Raw genomic sequence first — 19,547 nt, forward strand, 5'->3', positions numbered from 1 at the left:
ATTTTCTCCAGCTGTTCTAAAGGGGAAACATTAAAATGATGACTTCAAGGATGCATGAAAAACGCCCTGAACAGATACTAAAACAGAAACATGGGCTCGGCTGAGTCTAATGAATAATTATACAAATATATTCATTCATAAGTTAACTGAAAAAGAAACACAACAACACATAATCACATAGACCAGGTGTGGTAACATCGCCCCCTAGAGGACAGCATTGCTCATATATTTGTTTTGCTCAGTTTAACCTGAACACTTACAGGAAATGCCCTCACTATCTTTCATTACTCAGTATTTGAGATTAAGATAAAGTTGCAAGGAGATCCGACACAAGCTCTACAAACGTGCACATGAGTCTCTGATGTACAGGCACGCACACACACACACACACACACACACACCCCCCCCCCCCGACATTAAACTTACTGTACAATTCTTTATATTATTACACATTAAAGGGGTAAAACACAAATATTAGGCCTACTGTTGGCCTAATCTTTAAATAAATACATTGTTTCATATGCTTTGGATTTAGTCTTTCTGTTATCTACTATGCCTACTAATCATTCATATGATCCAGTACAATACGGTTTTATACTTACATTTGAATGAAAAAATCTATATCAGGCTTTCTTTGGTTCCATATTTATTTATTTTATTTTTTATTTCACCTTTATTTAACCAGGTAGGCCAGTTGAGATCAAGTTCTCATTTACAATTGCGACCTGGCCAAGATGAAGCAAAGCACTGTGACACAAACAACAACACAGAGTTACAATTAAACAAACCTACAGTCAATAACACAATAGAAAAATCTATCTGCAGTGTGTGCAAATGTAGAAAATGAGGGAGGTAAGACTATAAATAGGCCATAGAGGCGAAATAATTACAATTTGGCATTAACACTGGAGTGATAAATGTGCAGAGGTTTATGTGCAAGTAGAGATACTGGGGTGCAAAAGAGCAAGAGAATAAATAACAATATGGGGATGAGGTAGTTGCTATTTAGAGATGGGCTGTGTACAGGTACTGTGATCGGTAAGCTGATCTGACAGCTGATGCTTAAAGTTAGAGAGGGAGATATGTCTCCAGCTTCAGTGATTTTTGCAATTCGTTCCAGTCATTGGCAGCAGAGAACTGGAAGGAAAGGTGGCCAAAGGCCATATCAAACACATCTTTCAGGAGATGGCATGTGTAGACTACAATCCTTGTGACCAAAAGAGAGAGGGAACCAAGTTGGCAACAATACAATCCATTTTGAAGGGAGTTTTTGGGCCAATTGTAGGCTAACGTTTAGATATAACACCTATATTTGCCTTAACAAAAATATCCTAAGTTTCCAGAACCACCAGGTTTATTCACCTTTCACATCAAACACATCTGAATTCATGACCTACTGTTTAATGCCATGGTGTGTGTGGGTGGCTGCATTTATCTTTCATGTACGTGACAGAGACATGAGGGAAAGCCAGTCAGCCAGGTCTGGTTCGCTGGAACTGCACAGTTCATTTGAATCTAAACCAACAATTCTACAGTCAAATTGATTAGTGATTCAAAGGAACCTTCTTTTATTGTTATGTGAAATTCCATTCTGTGTAATTCCAAAGAATGTCTGTGTTTTACAACAGTAATATTGAGACATGATATCTTTGGCCTCCTGGGTTGTTGACGCTGATCCTCAGTCATTTGAATGTGTTAATGTCATGTGTTTACATACCAATAAAGTTTTGAATACTTTATAAATGTATACTATTGTTTCAATAACTTCATCTGAAACCAATGCTGTCTGTAAACCTTGTTGTTACAAGACTAAGACAACGTTAACGAGTGTGTACCTAACCTCTTTACAACAGGGACGTAAATGTTAATTAGACACAAAACAGATTGAAGCACTTCCAAACGGGAGGTACTACCTGAACTTGTCCAATGGTTGTTTTTCATGATTGTGTTTTGTCTATTTATTTTGTCTTTAGTGTATTTCTATGCTACTATGCTGCCGTTTAGTTGAATTGTTGTGTCATTGTGAGATACAGAGCTGCCTTGCAAAAGACACCTTGATCACCTTTGACACTACATGTTGCCATTGACAGATCAACTTAGTGACAACAACACCTGATAGTGGATTAGAAAGGCCACATACAATAGAATCCAACTTTATTATAAATAACTTACACTTGATGTGCTCATTATATCATATTTTCAGAGATTCTTATGCGCCAACAGGAAATGTTAATTATTATGTGGATTATAATACATTTGTGTAGGGGTTGATACATTTTTCATAAGGGATTATCAAGTCTGAAATGTACAAACTCCAGAAGCCTTTTTATTTTATTTTGAAGGAAAGTTCTCCTGCAATAGGGTGAATTAATGTATTGATTAAATGTTTCCTTTTAGCATTAGGCTTAGCCTACTGGTTTAGCCTACTGGTTTAGCCTACTGGCTTAGCCTACTGGCTTAGCCTACTGGTTTAGCCTACTGGTTTAGCCTACTGGTTTAGCCTACTGGTTTGGCCTACTGGTTTAGCCTACTGGCTTCGCCTACTGGTTTAGCCTACTGGTTTAGCCTACTGGTTTGGCCTACTGGCTTAGCCTACTGGTTTAGCCTACTGGTTTAGCCTACTGGTTTGGCCTACTGGCTTAGCCTACTGGTTTAGCCTACTGGTTTGGCCTACTGGCTTAGCCTACTGGTTTAGCCTACTGGTTTAGCCTACTGGTTTAGCCTACTGGTTTGGCCTACTGGTTTAGCCTACTGGTTTATTCTACTGGTTTAGCCTACTGGTTTAGCCTACTGGCTTAGCCTACTGGTTTAGCCTACTGGTTTAGCCTACTGGTTTAGCCTACTGCACACATTACAATGCAACAAAAGGTTTAGAACATGAAGAACTTGAGGTAATGGTTCCAGAACCACCAGGTGCATTCATCTTTCGAATCCAAACAAATCTGAATTCATGACCTACTGAAAAGTGAAAACAAGATGAATGCCAACAAATCCAGATTCTTCCCCTCTCTCTATGACCAGTCCAACGCATGCGGGGATATTTGGACCTCCATTTTGCAGGACCATAATCATTGCAATGCGCAGCAGAAGCAGCAGCAGCCTGTTAGAGACACGGAGCGGTGGCCTGACACGGGCATCCTAGTGGTGAACAACTACCAACCTCTGGAGGTGTTTAGTCCACCGACCGGTATCCATGTGGCCAGGAGGAGCGAAATGGACGAAGTCAACGAGCTGGCTATCCTGATGATGGAGTTGGAGTTGGGAGAGCAGATGGGAGAGCCTTTAGATCACGGGAGATGTAAAATACAGTGCTATTTTTTTCATATGACAATCTGACTTTCAACGCGCTGTTTCGTATTGTAGACCTATCTAGGTCTATGTGACAGACAGACAGTTTGGGGGGTCTGATGCTGTTGTCTATTACAATGTTAGACCTATTTGGAAAATTAGTGCCAACACTTTTATAAATTGATTGATTCTCTTTCCCTCCCATTATAGATTACTTCCTAAGCAACCTTCATACATCTGTCATCCAACAACTGAGAAGAGAAGGATTCAAATCAGGGAAAAAACTATAATGATTGTATCTCATCAGAATTACCTTGACTAACAACTATTTATGTTCATAAGTAAATCATATATTAAAGTCACAAACCACATTCTTCATCAAACAGCCAATCTGTCATCCCTTTTATTGAGTTAATCTGCAAAGATTCAAATCGCATAATCTGCCATCCTGTTTCTCTCTTCAGACTGATGTATCAGCATTCAAATGTGAAAAGTGTTCATTTCATCACAAAACTGGTCAGCATCTACAGAACAGACAGAAAGGGTTTCATTTTACAATACTGCAGCTATATGATAACATAACCGTCCATCCTCAACCATGAGTGTTGTCAGTCCATCAGCAAAAGAGATGCTGGAAACAGAAAAGCAACAGAGTTCTGGTTTGGAGTTACAGTAAGAGAGAGTATTCCTCTCCTATTTACACTCAGACACACAGGACGGGCTGGAAAACTCAATCTCCCAGGGTGCATCTGAAACAGAAACTCTACTGTACAGGGGGTCAGTAAAAAAGGAAATCAGGGTGAAAAACTATAACCTACATCTGAAATAATGCAATAATGTGTCGTCATGATAAACACAGAAGGAGAAAATGTGTTACATTTTTGGGACAACTTTTCATTTGAACAGTTTATTTTTGTGTTGCAATACCACCTATGATGTGTGAGGTGATATGCTCTTCCACCCATCCTTTGGTATACTGTGACCAAAACGATTACACTCTTCCCCCTCTCACTTGTTCCTCTTATCAAAGATAATCAAACCAGGCTCATCTCAGCCTTGGTTTCCATGTGTAGACTCATGCATGTCTTGTCCACCCATTAGAATACCAAGGGCCACTGTATGAATACTGTACTGAAAAGGAGCTTCAGACAAGGTGTGTTCACTCACTGGGAACGAGAGAATGAAAGCCAGACTCCATGTAGAGGACCAAACTTAGGACTGGGAGCTGCCCTAACCGTTTCACCTTCCTGTCCAGCAACAGTTAACATAACAGACATACACCTATAGCATAAAGTGCATTTGAGCTGGTTCTCGTTAAAAATAAAAAGTTACAGTACAATCATCAAGGAGGAGATCAAAGTCATTGGGATCGACATTCACAATATGATGTAAAGAATGCACTGCTGACAGAGCACCTTGGTCTTCAAAGGTCAAACTAATATCTATGTAGTTAACAGTGTCCCAGTCCACCACTGTCCATATGAACTGTATAGTATCATTATACCTACTAGAGGACCTTGTGCCATCAATCCTGGGGATATTGTGCATTAAACCAGAGATGCACATCTCCAGTCCTAAAATGTCAAAGAGTCAGTCTGCTTTTTGTCTTATCTGATCATTACTAGAAGAAAAAACATTACAGAATGTAGAAATGTATTGTGTAGAACACAGATATGACACTCTGTTATATAGAATCATTACAGTGCAATACATACTTTCTCTAACATTTGCTGAGTGGATTCTGTGGCCAATTTATGATTTCTTTGATTTCTAAAGAAAAGAGAAATCTAACTGAGCACTGTGTCAGCATTTAAAGTGTCCTCTCTCCTTTCTGTTAAGAAACACATTACATTTACAGTTGTGTTAAACCCAGTCCAACTTTACTGTGTCCAAGAAAAGGGCTACAGTACTGGATTTCTGATCATGTTCACGTTGTGAAAGGCAGTTTGGAGGCATCGTCAAGAAACAAGTGAAATTGTTGTTGGCATCCTTCAGATTCAAGTGTTTGTCGACACAATAATCACAGTTTATGAGGCACATGTGTTCTGACAGGTGTGTCTTCCAAACATGGTGTCAGATCTCAACTCACTATTCATATCCATTCATATACAATACCAGCACCTCCTTTTCATAGGAGAAAATCAACACCCTTCTTTAAATCTACTGACTTCAATTGTGCCTAATTTGTGGTCCAATGTAATTTGTGGTCATGTTGTTTTCAAACTGCTTGAAATGATACTTAGAAGACATGGCTGAGCACAGGAAAAGGGAATCTGACTCAGATCTCAATTGTCATTGAAGAACATAAGCTAAATCCCCTCTCAGTCAGAGGATGGAATACTCAGGGCCATTGGAGATGACAATAAAACAGAAGTCTCTCTTTTAGTTGAAATGGACTTGTTCTATAAAAAGAGCTAAGATACATGGCATCCCTTTACATGCTTATATATACACATTATACAACGGGTGGGTCTAATCCTGAATGCTGATTGGTTAAAACCGCATGTCTATTCCACAAGTTACCACCGGCTAAATCTATGATGTTAAAATGTCTATTTACTCTGTTCCATATGACTGCGCAATCCACTGTCTCATCATCCCAGCCAAGCAATTTATAAACATAATCTCCACTATAAAAAGCATCTAGACATTGTCTCACATTTCCTTTAGACTAACATTTAGTTTTCAACAGCAGAGATTTGTATAAACCTTGCTGTCTGTCTCTCCGACATTTGCAACATTGTTTCAATATTCAAATTCAACCTCCAGCTGTCCCATAGTAATGAACATGTTGGGAGTCGGGACAAGACAGACAGGCAGCGTTTCTCAACAAGTCAAAATCATGAATCAGCTGGTATCGTTTTTATGGATATATACAAAGAAATGTAAATTGAAAAAAGGTCAAATGAAACGAAGTGCCGCTAGTTTGCAGTCTTTCCAGCTTCAGTTTGAAGTGATTGTGTTAGCTGTGTTGTTGGTTAGTCTCTCTGAACAACAGTGTCCTGACAAGTGAGCACATTTTGTATGCCAGGACAAATCGAGCCTCATTAGCTCATTGTTATGGATTTATCCAAATAAATATCTCTAGAAAACAGCTAAAACAAATGCAACTACTTTGCTGTTATTCTAGCTGTAAGTTAGCCTTAGTTGGCTAACAGGAAAGAAAGGGATAAGAACGTTGCCAGCCAGCTGTTATTCTAGCTGTAAGTTAGCCTTAGTTGGCTAACAGGAAAGAAAGGGATAAGAACGTTGCCAGCCAGCTGTTATTCTAGCTGTAAGTTAGCCTTAGTTGGCTAACAGGAAAGAAAGGGATAAGAACGTTGCCAGCCAGCTGTTATTCTAGCTGTAAGTTAGCCTTAGTTGGCTAACAGGAAAGAAAGGGAAAAGAACGTTGCCAGCCAGCTGTTATTCTAGCTGTAAGTTAGCCTTAGTTGGCTAACAGGAAAGAAAGGGATAAGAACGTTGCCAGCCAGCTGTTATTCTAGCTGTAAGTTAGCCTTAGTTGGCTAACAGGAAAGAAAGGGATAAGAACGTTGCCAGCCAGCTGTTATTCTAGCTGTAAGTTAGCCTTAGTTGGCTAACAGGAAAGAAAGGGATAAGAACGTTGCCAGCCAGCTGTTATTCTAGCTGTAAGTTAGCCTTAGTTGGCTAACAGGAAAGAAAGGGATAAGAACGTTGCCAGCCAGCATGGAAACGGAACATTTAGAACAAATGACTGAAAGACTCTGTGTCGCTTCTCTACTGTAGCAACCGAACTGATAGAACGAACGACAAGCCGGCTAGATTTGTGTCGGGACTATATCTTGTAGAAGGATGTAATAGTATGAATAAATTAATTTAAAAAAATAATGTCAATCATTATTTGAATATGTTGGTAACACATTGTATAAAAGTGATGCCCTCGAAACCGGTGTTTGGAGGATTTAGTGCCACGGTCTGCCTGCCCTCGACTTCTTTCATTATTACAGGTCTTTAGATGTGGGGATGACATATGTACAATGTAAAGAAACAGGTATTGTAACTATAGAGACATCGTTAAGAAGAGATGACTGACAGTTTGAGATAGAACACTTTCACTCTTCAGTAACTCCAAAATAACAGCATGGTGATGAAACACATCAGAGAAACGTGGGATTTTCCCACTTTGAGAGAGGTGGGAGAGAGAGAGAAATAGAAAGAAAGAGGCTTTTATCTGTCTTAATATACAAATGTCAAAAAAGTTGAGTTTGAGAGTTTGTTTTGTCTCTAGTGTTACAGCATGTTCAGAAAAGAGAGTGCTGCAATTCCACCTCCCGGCCACTAGAGGGATTACACCTGGAACTCAAACATGTCTGTCTGCTTCTTGGCCAGCTTTGCCACCTCCTGTCGGATGGCCTGGACCAGGGCGGATGTGGAGAGACTGCTGAGGGGGACTCTGTCTCTGGGCTCCCCCGCATCGGGCAGGCTCTTCTGGGACGTGGCGGTGGTCGGGGTGGGGGGTGGCTCCATGGCCTGACCGTAGTGTAGGGGGAGTCTGGGGGAGCTGCCTTGAGGGTAGCGGGGATGAGGGAAGGCCTCCACGTACCCCGGGAGAGCCACCTGGAAGAGAGGGTAGGCCAGACGTCACCAAAACTACCACACAGGGTTTGATACCCACCAACACGACAGGAAATACAGCTGATGCTTTGTTTTTATTTTTATTTTTCAAATACAAAAACATATTATCCTTATTGGATCAGTTTGCTGGGTGAACATTGTCTCTCTTCCACATATTCCACATATTCAAATGGCTGAAAACAAGGGAAAATATACACAAGCACACTTGGACGAAACTCACATGATAAAATAAATTAAGAATAAAAAATTTAAACGGCGATTAAAATATCTGTGACTTTTAAAAATGGACTTTCGATTCAAACCAAGCATTTGAACTCCACTTATGGTTTAGTTTAGAATGTGGACATGAGATGTGTCTGACTCTACACACAACTAATCATTGAAATACCCAAAAGAAAAAAGAAAAGAGTTGTTCATTTAGGAAATGTGCTCAACTACCCCAGTATTTTGCTGTGTCCACTCAACGCCAGCCATACATTCAGTTCAGCAAATGGTTTCTAAATGACACTGGTTCTGCAAAAAGACACTGTGTGAAGACATCTGGTTGAAACAGGCAGACAAACAGGGATACAAAGAACATTCCATACAGAGGAGGAAAGGCCAGTGAGGAGAGGGGAGGTCACATGGTCAATAACAGATCTGACAGAGGAGGAAAGGCCAGTGAGGAGAGGGGAGGTCACATGGTCAATAACAGATCTGACAGAGGAGGAAAGGCCAGTGAGGAGAGGGGAGGTCACATGGTCAATAACAGATCTGACAGAGGGGGAAAGGCCAGTGAGGAGAGGGGAGGTCACATGATCAATAACAGATCTGACAGAAGAGGAAAGGCCAGTGAGGAGAGGGGAGGTCACATGATCAATAACAGATCTGACAGAAGAGGAAAGGCCAGTGAGGAGAGGGGAGGTCACATGGTCAATAACAGATCTGACAGAGGGGGAAAGGCCAGTGAGGAGAGGGGAGGTCACATGGTCAATAACAGATCTGACAGAGGAGGAAAGGCCAGTGAGGAGAGGGGAGGTCACATGGTCAATAACAGATCTGACAGAGGAGGAAAGGCCAGTGAGGAGAGGGGAGGTCACATGGTCAATAACAGATCTGACAGAGGGGGAAAGGCCAGTGAGGAGAGGGGAGGTCACATGGTCAATAACAGATCTGACAGAGGAGGAAAGGCCAGTGAGGAGAGGGGAGGTCACATGGTCAATAACAGATCTGACAGAGGAGGAAAGGCCAGTGAGGAGAGGGGAGGTCACATGGTCAATAACAGATCTGACAGAGGAGGAAAGGCCAGTGAGGAGAGGGGAGGTCACATGGTCAATAACAGATCTGACAGAGGGGGAAAGGCCAGTGAGGAGAGGGGAGGTCACATGATCAATAACAGATCTGACAGAAGAGGAAAGGCCAGTGAGGAGAGGGGAGGTCACATGATCAATAACAGATCTGACAAAGGGGGAAAGGCCAGTGAGGAGAGGGGAGGTCACATGATCAATAACAGATCTGACAGAGGAGGAAAGGCCAGTGAGGAGAGGGGAGATCACATGATCAATAACAGATCTGACAAAGGGGGAAAGGCCAGTGAGGAGAGGGGAGGTCACATGATCAATAACAGATCTGACAGAAGAGGAAAGGCCAGTGAGGAGAGGGGAGGTCACATGATCAATAACAGATCTGACAGAGGGGAAAAGGCCAGTGAGGAGAGGGGAGGTCACATGATCAATAACAGATCTGACAGAAGAGGAAAGGCCAGTGAGGAGAGGGGAGGTCACATGATCAATAACAGATCTGACAAAGGGGGAAAGGCCAGTGAGGAGAGGGGAGGTCACATGATCAATAACAGATCTGACAGAGGGGAAAAGGCCAGTGAGGAGAGGGGAGGTCACATGATCAATAACAGATCTGACAGAGGGGGAAAGGCCAGTGAGGAGAGGGGAGGTCACATAGTCAATAACAGATCTGACAGAAGAGGAAAGGCCAGTGAGGAGAGGGGAGGTCACATGGTCAATAACAGATCTGACAGAGGAGGAAAGGCCAGTGAGGAGAGGGGAGGTCACATGATCAATAACAGATCTGACAGAGGGGGAAAGGCCAGTGAGGAGAGGGGAGGTCACATGATCAATAACAGATCTGACAGAGGAGGAAAGGCCAGTGAGGAGAGGGGAGGTCACATGATCAATAACAGATCTGACAGAGGGGGAAAGGCCAGTGAGGAGAGGGGAGGTCACATGATCAATAACAGATCTGACAGAGGGGGAAAGGCCAGTGAGGAGAGGGGAGGTCACATGGTCAATAACAGATCTGACAGAGGGGGAAAGGCCAGTGAGGAGAGGGGAGGTCACATAGTCAGTAACAGATCTGACAGAGGGGGAAAGGCCAGTGAGGAGAGGGGAGGTCACATGGTCAGTAACAGATCTGACAGAGGGGGAAAGGCCAGTGAGGAGAGGGGAGGTCACATGATCAATAACAGATCTGACAGAGGAGGAAAGGCCAGTGAGGAGAGGGGAGGTCACATGATCAATAACAGATCTGACAGAGGGGGAAAGGCCAGTGAGGAGAGGGGAGGTCACATGGTCAATAACAGATCTGACAGAGGGGGAAATGGAACCCATTTCATGTTTAACAGACAGAGAGAGACAGAGTATTGTACAATAGAAAATTAGGAACCACATTTTGCTTAGTGGTAGATGAGGAATGAGCTCACTGTCAATCACTGATAAAGGCTCTCTGCAGAGGCTGTCATGAAAATGTCTTCATATTCACTGATGAGTCACATTTTGGTGTCTTACAAACATCCAGGAAAACACATTGAGCTCTGTAACTTTCCATTAGTTTACATAACAACTCTAAGACCTGGGGCAGGATTGGGCTTTCCCTTGTGTGTGGTGTGGTTGTGGCTCGAGGTAGAACATACCATTAAGCACAGATTTAGGATCAGAATATTCCACCCCCATCCTAACTTTACCATAAGGTAACGTATCTGTTCCAGGGTCAGTGGTGTTAGCAATTTTTGTTACTTGTTTATTCAAAGAGGCCAAATCATAGATGCTGAGAGGTAGATGGTCATTCTCCCCTGTCCTCAGTGATTCTCTCCAGTGGTTCTCTCCCCAGAACAAAGGGACAGCATGTAGTTTTATAACCCAGCCCTAGCCTGTGGTTGACCAATTAGAATTCCTTGCAATAAAACCAGCCAATGGCCAAATAACAAGTATCCTATTTCAGAAGACATATTCCTCCCATGTCTCTGAACCATTGAGCAATAATTCCCTATTACAGAAAAAACACTATTTCCCTTCATCATTATTACTCTATTGACTTCTGGTCCTTTTGACCTTTCATCCTCTGTCTCTGCGTTGTTTATTTATCTTTGACCTATTCTTACAGTGGGTAGCTACTTCTACCTACGCGGTGAGTGTGGAGAGTAGGGGGGGTTCTTACAGAGTCAGCCCACTGGGGGGGCACGTCCTCAGGCTCAGGGGGGTAGGACATCCAGGATGGGCTGTGGTAGGAGGATGGGGGCGTGGAGGCAAAGTACTCAGAGTAACCCGACCGCGAGGCTGGGATGGCGTACACCGCTGTGATGGGGTTTCCTGTGGGGGGGTTAGGAGGTCGTTATACAGGGGACATACTACAATGACAACTGCCATTACTAGAAGAAGAATCAAGTTGTTCTACAATTGTGACAAACAACAAAGTTAACCTAAACCTAAATCCTAACCATAATTCTAACTCCTAACCCAAACTCCTTACCCAAACTCCTTACCCAAACTCCTAACCCAAATTCCTTACCCAAACTCCTTACCCAAACTCCCTACCCAAACTCCTTACCCAAACTCCTTACCCAAACTCCTAACCCAAACTCCTTACCCAAACTCCTTACCCAAGCCCTAACTCCTTACCCAAGCCCTAACTCCTAACCCAAACTCCTAACCCAAGCCCTAACTCCTTACCCAAGCCCTAACTCCTAACCCAAACTCCTAACCCAAGCCCTAACTCCTTACCCAAGCCCTAACTCCTAACCCAAGCCCTAACTCCTAACCCAAGCCCAAACTCCTTACCCTAACTCCTAACCCAAGCCCTAACTCCTAACCCAAGCCCTAACTCCTAACCCAAGCCCTAACTCCTAACCCAAGCCCTAACTCCTTGCCCAAGCCCTAACTCCTAACCCAAGCCCTAACTCCTAACCCAAGCCCTAACTCCTAACCCAAGCCCTAACTCCTAACCCAAGCCCTAACTCCTAACCCAAGCCCAAACTCCTTACCCTAACTCCTAACCCAAGCCCTAACTCCTAACCCAAGCCCTAACTCCTAACCCAAGCCCTAACTCCTAACCCAAGCCCTAACTCCTAACCCAAGCCCTAACTCCTAACCCAAGCCCTAACTCCTAACCCAAGCCCTAACTCCTAACCAAGCCCTAACTCCTAACCCAAGCCCTAACTCCTAACCCAAGCCCTAACTCCTAACCCAAGCCCTAACTCCTAACCCAAGCCCTAACTCCTAACCCAAGCCCTAACTCCTAACCCAAGCCCTAACTCCTTACCCAAGCCCTAACTCCTAACCCAAGCCCTAACTCCTAACCCAAGCCCTAACTCCTAACCCAAGCCCTAACTCCTAACCCAAGCCCTAACTCCTAACCCAAGCCCTAACTCCTAACCCTAACTCCTAACCCAAGCCCTAACTCCTAACCCAGCCCTAACTCCTAACCCAAGCCCTAACTCCTAACCCAAGCCCTAACTCCTAACCCAAGCCCTAACTCCTAACCCAAGCCCTAACTCCTTACCCTAACTCCTAACCCAAGCCCCTAACTCCTTACCCTAACTCCTAACCCAAGCCCTAACTCCTAACCCAAGCCCTAACTCCTAACCCAAGCCCTAACTCCTTGCCCAAGCCCTAACTCCTAACCCAAGCCCTAACTCCTAACCCAAGCCCTAACTCCTAACCCAAAGCCCTAACTCCTAACCCAAACACCTAACTCCTAACCCAAGCCCAAACTCCTTACCCTAACTCCTAACCCAAGCCCTAACTCCTAACCCAAGCCCTAACTCCTAACCCAAGCCCTAACTCCTAACCCAAGCCCTAACTCCTAACCCAAGCCCTAACTCCTAACCCAAGCCCTAACTCCTAACCCAAGCCCTAACTCTAACCCAAGCCTAACCCTAAAGCCCTAACTCCTAACCCAAGCCCTAACTCCTAACCCAAGCCCTAACTCCTAACCCAAGCCCTAACTCCTTACCCAAGCCCTAACTCCTAACCCAAGCCCTAACTCCTAACCCAAGCCCTAACTCCTAACCCAAGCCCTAACTCCTAACCCAAGCCCTAACTCCTAACCCAAGCCCTAACTCCTAACCCAAGCCCTAACTCCTAACCCTAACTCCTAACCCAAGCCCTAACTCCTAACCCAAGCCCTAACTCCTAACCCAAGCCCTAACTCCTAACCCAAGCCCTAACTCCTAACCCAGGCCCTAACTCCTAACCCAAGCCCTAACTCCTAACCCAAGCCCTAACTCCTTACCCTAACTCCTAACCCAAGCCCTAACTCCTTACCCTAACTCCTAACCCAAGCCCTAACTCCAAACCCAAGCCCTAACTCCTAACCCAAGCCCTAACTCCTAACCCAAGCCCTAACTCCTTACCCAAGCCCTAACTCCTAACCCAAGCCCTAACTCCTAACCCAAGCCCAAACTCCTTACCCTAACTCCTAACCCAAGCCCTAACTCCTAACCCAAGCCCTAACTCCTAACCCAAGCCCTAACTCCTAACCCAAGCCCTAACTCCTAACCCAAGCCCTAACTCCTAACCCAAGCCCTAACTCCTTGCCCAAGCCCTAACTCCTAACCCAAGCCCTAACTCCTAACCCAAGCCCTAACTCCTAACCCAAGCCCAAACTCCTTACCCTAACTCCTAACCCAAGCCCTAACTCCTAACCCAAGCCCTAACTCCTAACCCAAGCCCTAACTCCTAACCCAAGCCCTAACTCCTAACCCAAGCCCTAACTCCTAACCCAAGCCCTAACGCCTAACCCAAGCCCTAACTCCTAACCCAAGCCCTAACTCCTAACCCAAGCCCTAACTCCTAACCCAAGCCCTAACTCCTAACCCAAGCCCTAACTCCTAACCCAAGCCCTAACTCCTTACCCTAACTCCTAACCCAAGCCCTAACTCCTTACCCTAACTCCTAACCCAAGCCCTAACTCCTAACCCAAGCCCTAACTCCTAACCCAAGCCCTAACTCCTAACCCAAGCCCTAACTCCTAACCCAAGCCCTAACTCCTAACCCAAGCCCTAACTCCTAACCCAAGCCCTAACTCCTAACCCAAGCCCTAACTCCTAACCCAAGCCCTAACTCCTAACCCAAGCCCTAACTCCTAACCCAAGCCCTAACTCCTAACCCAAGCCCTAACTCCTAACCCAAGCCCTAACTCCTAACCCAAGCCCTAACTCCTAACCCAAGCCCTAACTCCTAACCCAAGCCCTAACTCCTAACCAAGCCCTAACTCCTAACCCAAGCCCTAACTCCTAACCCAAGCCCTAACTCCTAACCCAAGCCCTAACTCCTAACCCAAGCCCCTAACTCCTAACCCAAGCCCTAACTCCTAACCCAAGCCCTAACTCCTAACCCAAGCCCTAACTCCTAACCCAAGCCCTACTCCTAACCCAAGCCCTAACTCCTAACCCAAGCCCTAACTCCTAACCCAAGCCCAACTCCTAACCCAAGCCCAACTCCTAACCCAAGCCCTAACTCCTAACCCAAGCCCTAACTCCTAACCCAAGCCCTAACTCCTAACCCAAGCCCTAACTCCTAACCCAAGCCCTAACTCCTAACCCAAGCCCAAACTCCTAACCCAAGCCCTAACTCCTAACCCAAGCCCTAACTCCTAACCCTAACTCCTAACCCAAGCCCTAACTCCTAACCCAAGCCCTAACTTCCTAACCCAAGCCCTAACTCCTAACCCAAGCCCTAACTCCTAACCCAAGCCCTAACTCCTAACCCAAGCCCTAACTCCTAACCCAAGCCCTAACTCCTAACCCAAGCCCTAACTCCTAACCCAAGCCCTAACTCCTAACCCAAGCCCTAACTCCTAACCCAAGCCCTAACTCCTAACCCAAGCCCTAACTCCTAACCTAGACCCCCGCTAGGATAATAAAACAATAAAAAACAACAGACAAACAGGTTCTGACCTGAGTAGGTGAACACCGGCTGTTCTGCTGTGACTGAGGGGAGTGCTGCTCTAGAGAGGGGGACTGAGGGGAGTGCTGCTCTGGAGAGGGGGACTGAGGGGAGTGCTGCTCTGGAGAGGGGGACTGAGGGGAGTGCTGCTCTGGAGAGGGGGACTGAGGGGAGTGCTGCTCTGGAGAGGAGGACTGAGGGGAGTGCTGCTCTAGAGAGGGGGACTGAGGGGAGTGCTGCTCTGGAGAGGGGGACTGAGGGGAGTGCTGCTCTGGAGAGGGGGACTGAGGGGAGTACTGCTCTGGAGAGAGAGACATAGGGGGCGCTGCTGTCATTATGCTGGGTCTGCATGTCCATCATGTTGGTCCCAGACTCTGAGATCCTGGCCGTGGACCCCAGGTCAGGCGACGAGCTGAGTCAGAGAGAGAGATAATGCTCACATAGCAAAATCACATTCACATGCAACACATATTCTTCACCACAAGAGGACAGTGGTGCTCCATATAAGACCCACAGTAACACTGGATGCTCATTGCTATTCATGTCATCTTCCTCTGCACTGATTCTGCTTTCAAATGTGCAGTATACATGACTGAGATCAGTCTGGCCACACTGCATTTCCCTGGTGAATATTACCATGTGAATGTTGGGGAGTTCAGTGATTCAGTTTTGGGTGAGAGAGGTGTTGCAGCTTTGATTCATTTGAGGAAAGGTGAGAATAGAGTTATGGGGCTGTGTGTGTGTGTGTGTGTGTGTGTGTGTGTGTGTGTGTGTGTGTGTGTGTGTGTGTGTGTGTGTGTGTGTGTGTGTGTGTGTGTGTGTGTGTGTGTGTGTGTGTCCTGGCCGTACCGTCTTAGAGAGGTCCCAGGAGGGGGGCCGGTGCGAGGGGGAATAGGGGGTGGAGGAGAGGTCATAACCATGTCAGGAAGCTGGGTGAACCTAAAGGCCTGGAAGAAGACAAGTCAACACACACATGAATAATATACTGTGGGTTGATGTTTACTGATAGGAGAAAGTGTCTACTTGTTAAGGTTTAGTCAACTAGAACCAGTACAGTAGTACATTTTGACCTAACATAACCATTCCCAGAGGTTGTATCCTTCCACCCACTCACAGGTTTGGGGAGGCTGCACTGATACATGTCTGCTCCGTACGCCGGCATCCACTGCAGCCCTCCTCCTCGGCCACGGCTCATGGTTCCCGGGGCACTGGTCACCACGTCAGAGTAGGGCAGGGGTGGAGGTCCGGGGCTGTAGTGGCCGTGGTGGTAACCGTGGTGGGGGTGGGGATGATGGGAGTGGTGGTGGCGTCCGGCTGTGGAGGATTGTCCCCCTGAGGCCAGGCTGAAGGCCTCCTCCAAGAGCAGGTGCATCTGCTGGCGTACCTCGTCGATGGACGGCTGGGAGCTCAACGTGGAGGTCTCTGAGTGACCTTTGACCCCTCTGGGGCAGACATAACCCCCCCGTGGGCCAATCAGACGATCCACGTTGGTCTCCTCAATCAGCTCCGGTTCAGTCTGAAACACAGAGAAAAAGAGGGGAATTGGTTACACACACACACACACACACACACACACACACACACACACACACACACACACACACTGCCCAGGAGGTTGGTGGCACCTTAATCAGGGAGGACAGGCTTGTGGTAATGACTGGAGCAGAATCAGTGGAATGGTATCAAACACATGAAACACATGGCTCCATTGGCGCCGTTCCAGCCATCATTATGAGCCGTCCTCCCTCAGCAACCTCCACTGATACACTGTTCACACTTCATTTCCAATTAGTACTAGTAGAACTAATACAGTTCAGACCTATCAGAGTAGAGAGTCATTGTCTCCCAGACCTATCAGAGTAGAGAGTCATTGTCTCCCAGACCTATCAGAGTAGAGTGTCATTGCCTCCCAGACCTTTCAGAGTAGAGAGTCATTGTCTCCCAGACCTATCAGAGTAGAGAGTCATTGTCTCCCAGACCTATCAGAGTAGAGAGTCATTGTCTCCCAGACCTATCAGAGTAGAGAGTCATTGTCTCCCAGACCTATCAGAGTAGAGAGTCATTGTCTCCCAGACCTATCAGAGTAGAGAGTCATTGTCTCCCAGACCTATCAGAGTAGAGAGTCCTTGTCTCCCAGACCTATCAGAGTAGAGAGTCATTGTCTCCCAGACCTATCAGAGTAGAGAGTCATTGTCTCCCAGACCTATCAGAGTAGAGAGTCATTGTCTCCCAGACCTATCAGAGTAGAGTGTCATTGTCTCCCAGACCTATTAGAGTAGAGTGTCATTGTCTCCCAGACCTATCAGAGTAGAGTGTCATTGTCTCCCAGACCTATCAGAGTAGAGTGTCATTGCCTCCCAGACCTATCAGAGTAGAGTGTCATTGTCTCCCAGACCTATCAGAGTAGTGTGTCATTATCTCCCAGACCTATCAGAGTAGAGTGTCATTGTCTCCCAGACCTATCAGAGTAGAGTGTCATTGTCTCCCAGACCTATCAGAGTAGAGTGTCATTGTCTCCCAGACCTATCAGAGTAGAGTGTCATTGTCTCCCAGACCTATCAGAGTAGAGTGTCATTGTCTCCCAGACCTATCAGAGTAGAGTGTCATTATCTCCCAGACCTATCAGAGTAGAGTGTCATTGTCTCCCAGACCTATCAGAGTAGAGTGTCATTGTCTCCCAGACCTATCAGAGTAGAGTGTCATTGTCTCCCAGACCTATCAGAGTAGAGTGTCATTGTCTCCCAGACCTATCAGAGTAGAGTGTCATTGTCTCCCAGACCTATCAGAGTAGAGTGTCATTGCCTCCCAGACCTATCAGAGTAGAGTGTCATTGTCTCCCAGACCTATCAGAGTAGAGTGTCATTATCTCCCAGACCTATCAGAGTAGAGTGTCATTGTCTCCCAGACCTATCAGAGTAGAGTGTCATTATCTCCCAGACCTATCAGAGTAGAGTGTCATTGTCTCCCAGACCTATCAGAGTAGAGTGTCATTGTCTCCCAGACCTATCAGAGTAGAGTGTCATTGTCTCCCAGACCTATCAGAGTAGAGTGTCATTGTCTCCCAGACCTATCAGAGTAGAGTGTCATTGTCTCCCAGACCTATCAGAGTAGAGTGTCATTGTCTCCCAGACCTATCAGAGTAGAGTGTCATTGTCTCCCAGACCTATCAGAGTAGAGTGTCATTATCTCCCAGACCTATCAGAGTAGAGTGTCATTGTCTCCCAGACCTATCAGAGTAGAGTGTCATTGTCTCCCAGACCTATCGGAGTAGAGTGTCATTGTCTCCCAGACCTATCAGAGTAGAGTGTCATTGTCTCCCAGACCTATCAGAGTAGAGTGTCATTGTCTCCCAGACCTATCAGAGTAGAGTGTCATTGCCTCCCAGACCTATCAGAGTAGAGTGTCATTGTCTCCCAGACCTATCAGAGTAGTGTGTCATTATCTCCCAGACCTATCAGAGTAGAGTGTCATTGTCTCCCAGACCTATCAGAGTAGAGTGTCATTGTCTCCCAGACCTATCAGAGTAGAGTGTCATTGTCTCCCAGACCAATCAGAGTAGTCTCATTGTCTCCCAGACCTATCAGAGTAGAGTGTCATTGTCTCCCAGACCTATCAGAGTAGAGTGTCATTGTCTCCCAGACCTATCAGAGTAGAGTGTCATTGTCTCCCAGACCTATCAGAGTAGAGTGTCATTGTCTCCCAGACCTATCAGAGTAGAGTGTCATTGTCTCCCAGACCTATCAGAGTAGAGTGTCATTGTCTCCCAGACCTATCAGAGTAGAGTGTCATTGTCTCCCAGACCTATCAGAGTAGAGTGACATTGTCTCCCAGACCTATCAGAGTATAGTGTCATTGCCTCCCAGACCTATCAGAGTAGAGTGTCATTGTCTCCCAGACCTATCAGAGTAGAGTGTCATTGTCTCCCAGACCTATCAGAGTAGAGTGTCATTGTCTCCCAGACCTATCAGAGTAGAGTGTCATTGTCTCCCAGACCTATCAGAGTATAGTGTCATTGCCTCCCAGACCTATCAGAGTAGAGTGTCATTGTCTCCAGACCTTTCAGAGTAGAGTGTCATTGTCGCCCAGACCTATCAGAGTAGAGTGTCATTGTCTCCCAGACCTATCAGAGTAGAGTGTCATTGTCTCCCAGACCTATCAGAGTAGAGAGTCATTGTCTCCCAGACCTATCAGAGTAGAGAGTCATTGTCTCCCAGACCTATCAGAGTAGAGAGTCATTGTCTCCCAGACCTATCAGAGTAGAGAGTCATTGTCTCCCAGACCTATCAGAGTAGAGAGTCATTGTCTCCCAAACCTATCAGAGTAGAGTGTCATTGTCTCCCAGACCTATCAGAGTAGAGTGTCATTGTCTCCCAGACCTATCAGAGTAGAGTGTCATTGTCTCCCAGACCTATCAGAGTAGAGTGTCATTGCCTCCCAGACCTATCAGAGTAGAGTGTCATTGTCTCCCAGACCTATCAGAGTAGTGTGTCATTATCTCCCAGACCT

The 19,547-nt window shown here is 45.8% G+C and overlaps 1 protein-coding gene across 1 annotated transcript in view; it reads right to left on the reverse strand.

The window, feature by feature from the left end:
• Positions 1-1,063: 1,063 nt before the first annotated feature.
• The window catches only part of LOC116364160 (UPF0606 protein KIAA1549L), a 97,259-nt gene continuing 78,775 nt past the window's right edge, over positions 1,064-19,547 (reverse strand). Inside the window, exons 17-21 of the mRNA XM_031817398.1 lie at positions 16,156-16,557; positions 15,891-15,988; positions 15,053-15,453; positions 11,314-11,465; positions 1,064-7,866 (exon numbers count right to left, since the gene is read on the reverse strand). Coding sequence (XP_031673258.1) covers positions 7,597-7,866; positions 11,314-11,465; positions 15,053-15,453; positions 15,891-15,988; positions 16,156-16,557 — 1,323 coding nt within the window. The 3' untranslated portion in view covers positions 1,064-7,596. The remainder of the gene's footprint in view (positions 7,867-11,313; positions 11,466-15,052; positions 15,454-15,890; positions 15,989-16,155; positions 16,558-19,547) is intronic.

Source organism: Oncorhynchus kisutch, unplaced genomic scaffold (assembly GCF_002021735.2).
Source record: "Oncorhynchus kisutch isolate 150728-3 unplaced genomic scaffold, Okis_V2 scaffold1013, whole genome shotgun sequence".
NCBI classification, from domain to species: Eukaryota; Metazoa; Chordata; class Actinopteri; order Salmoniformes; family Salmonidae; genus Oncorhynchus; species Oncorhynchus kisutch.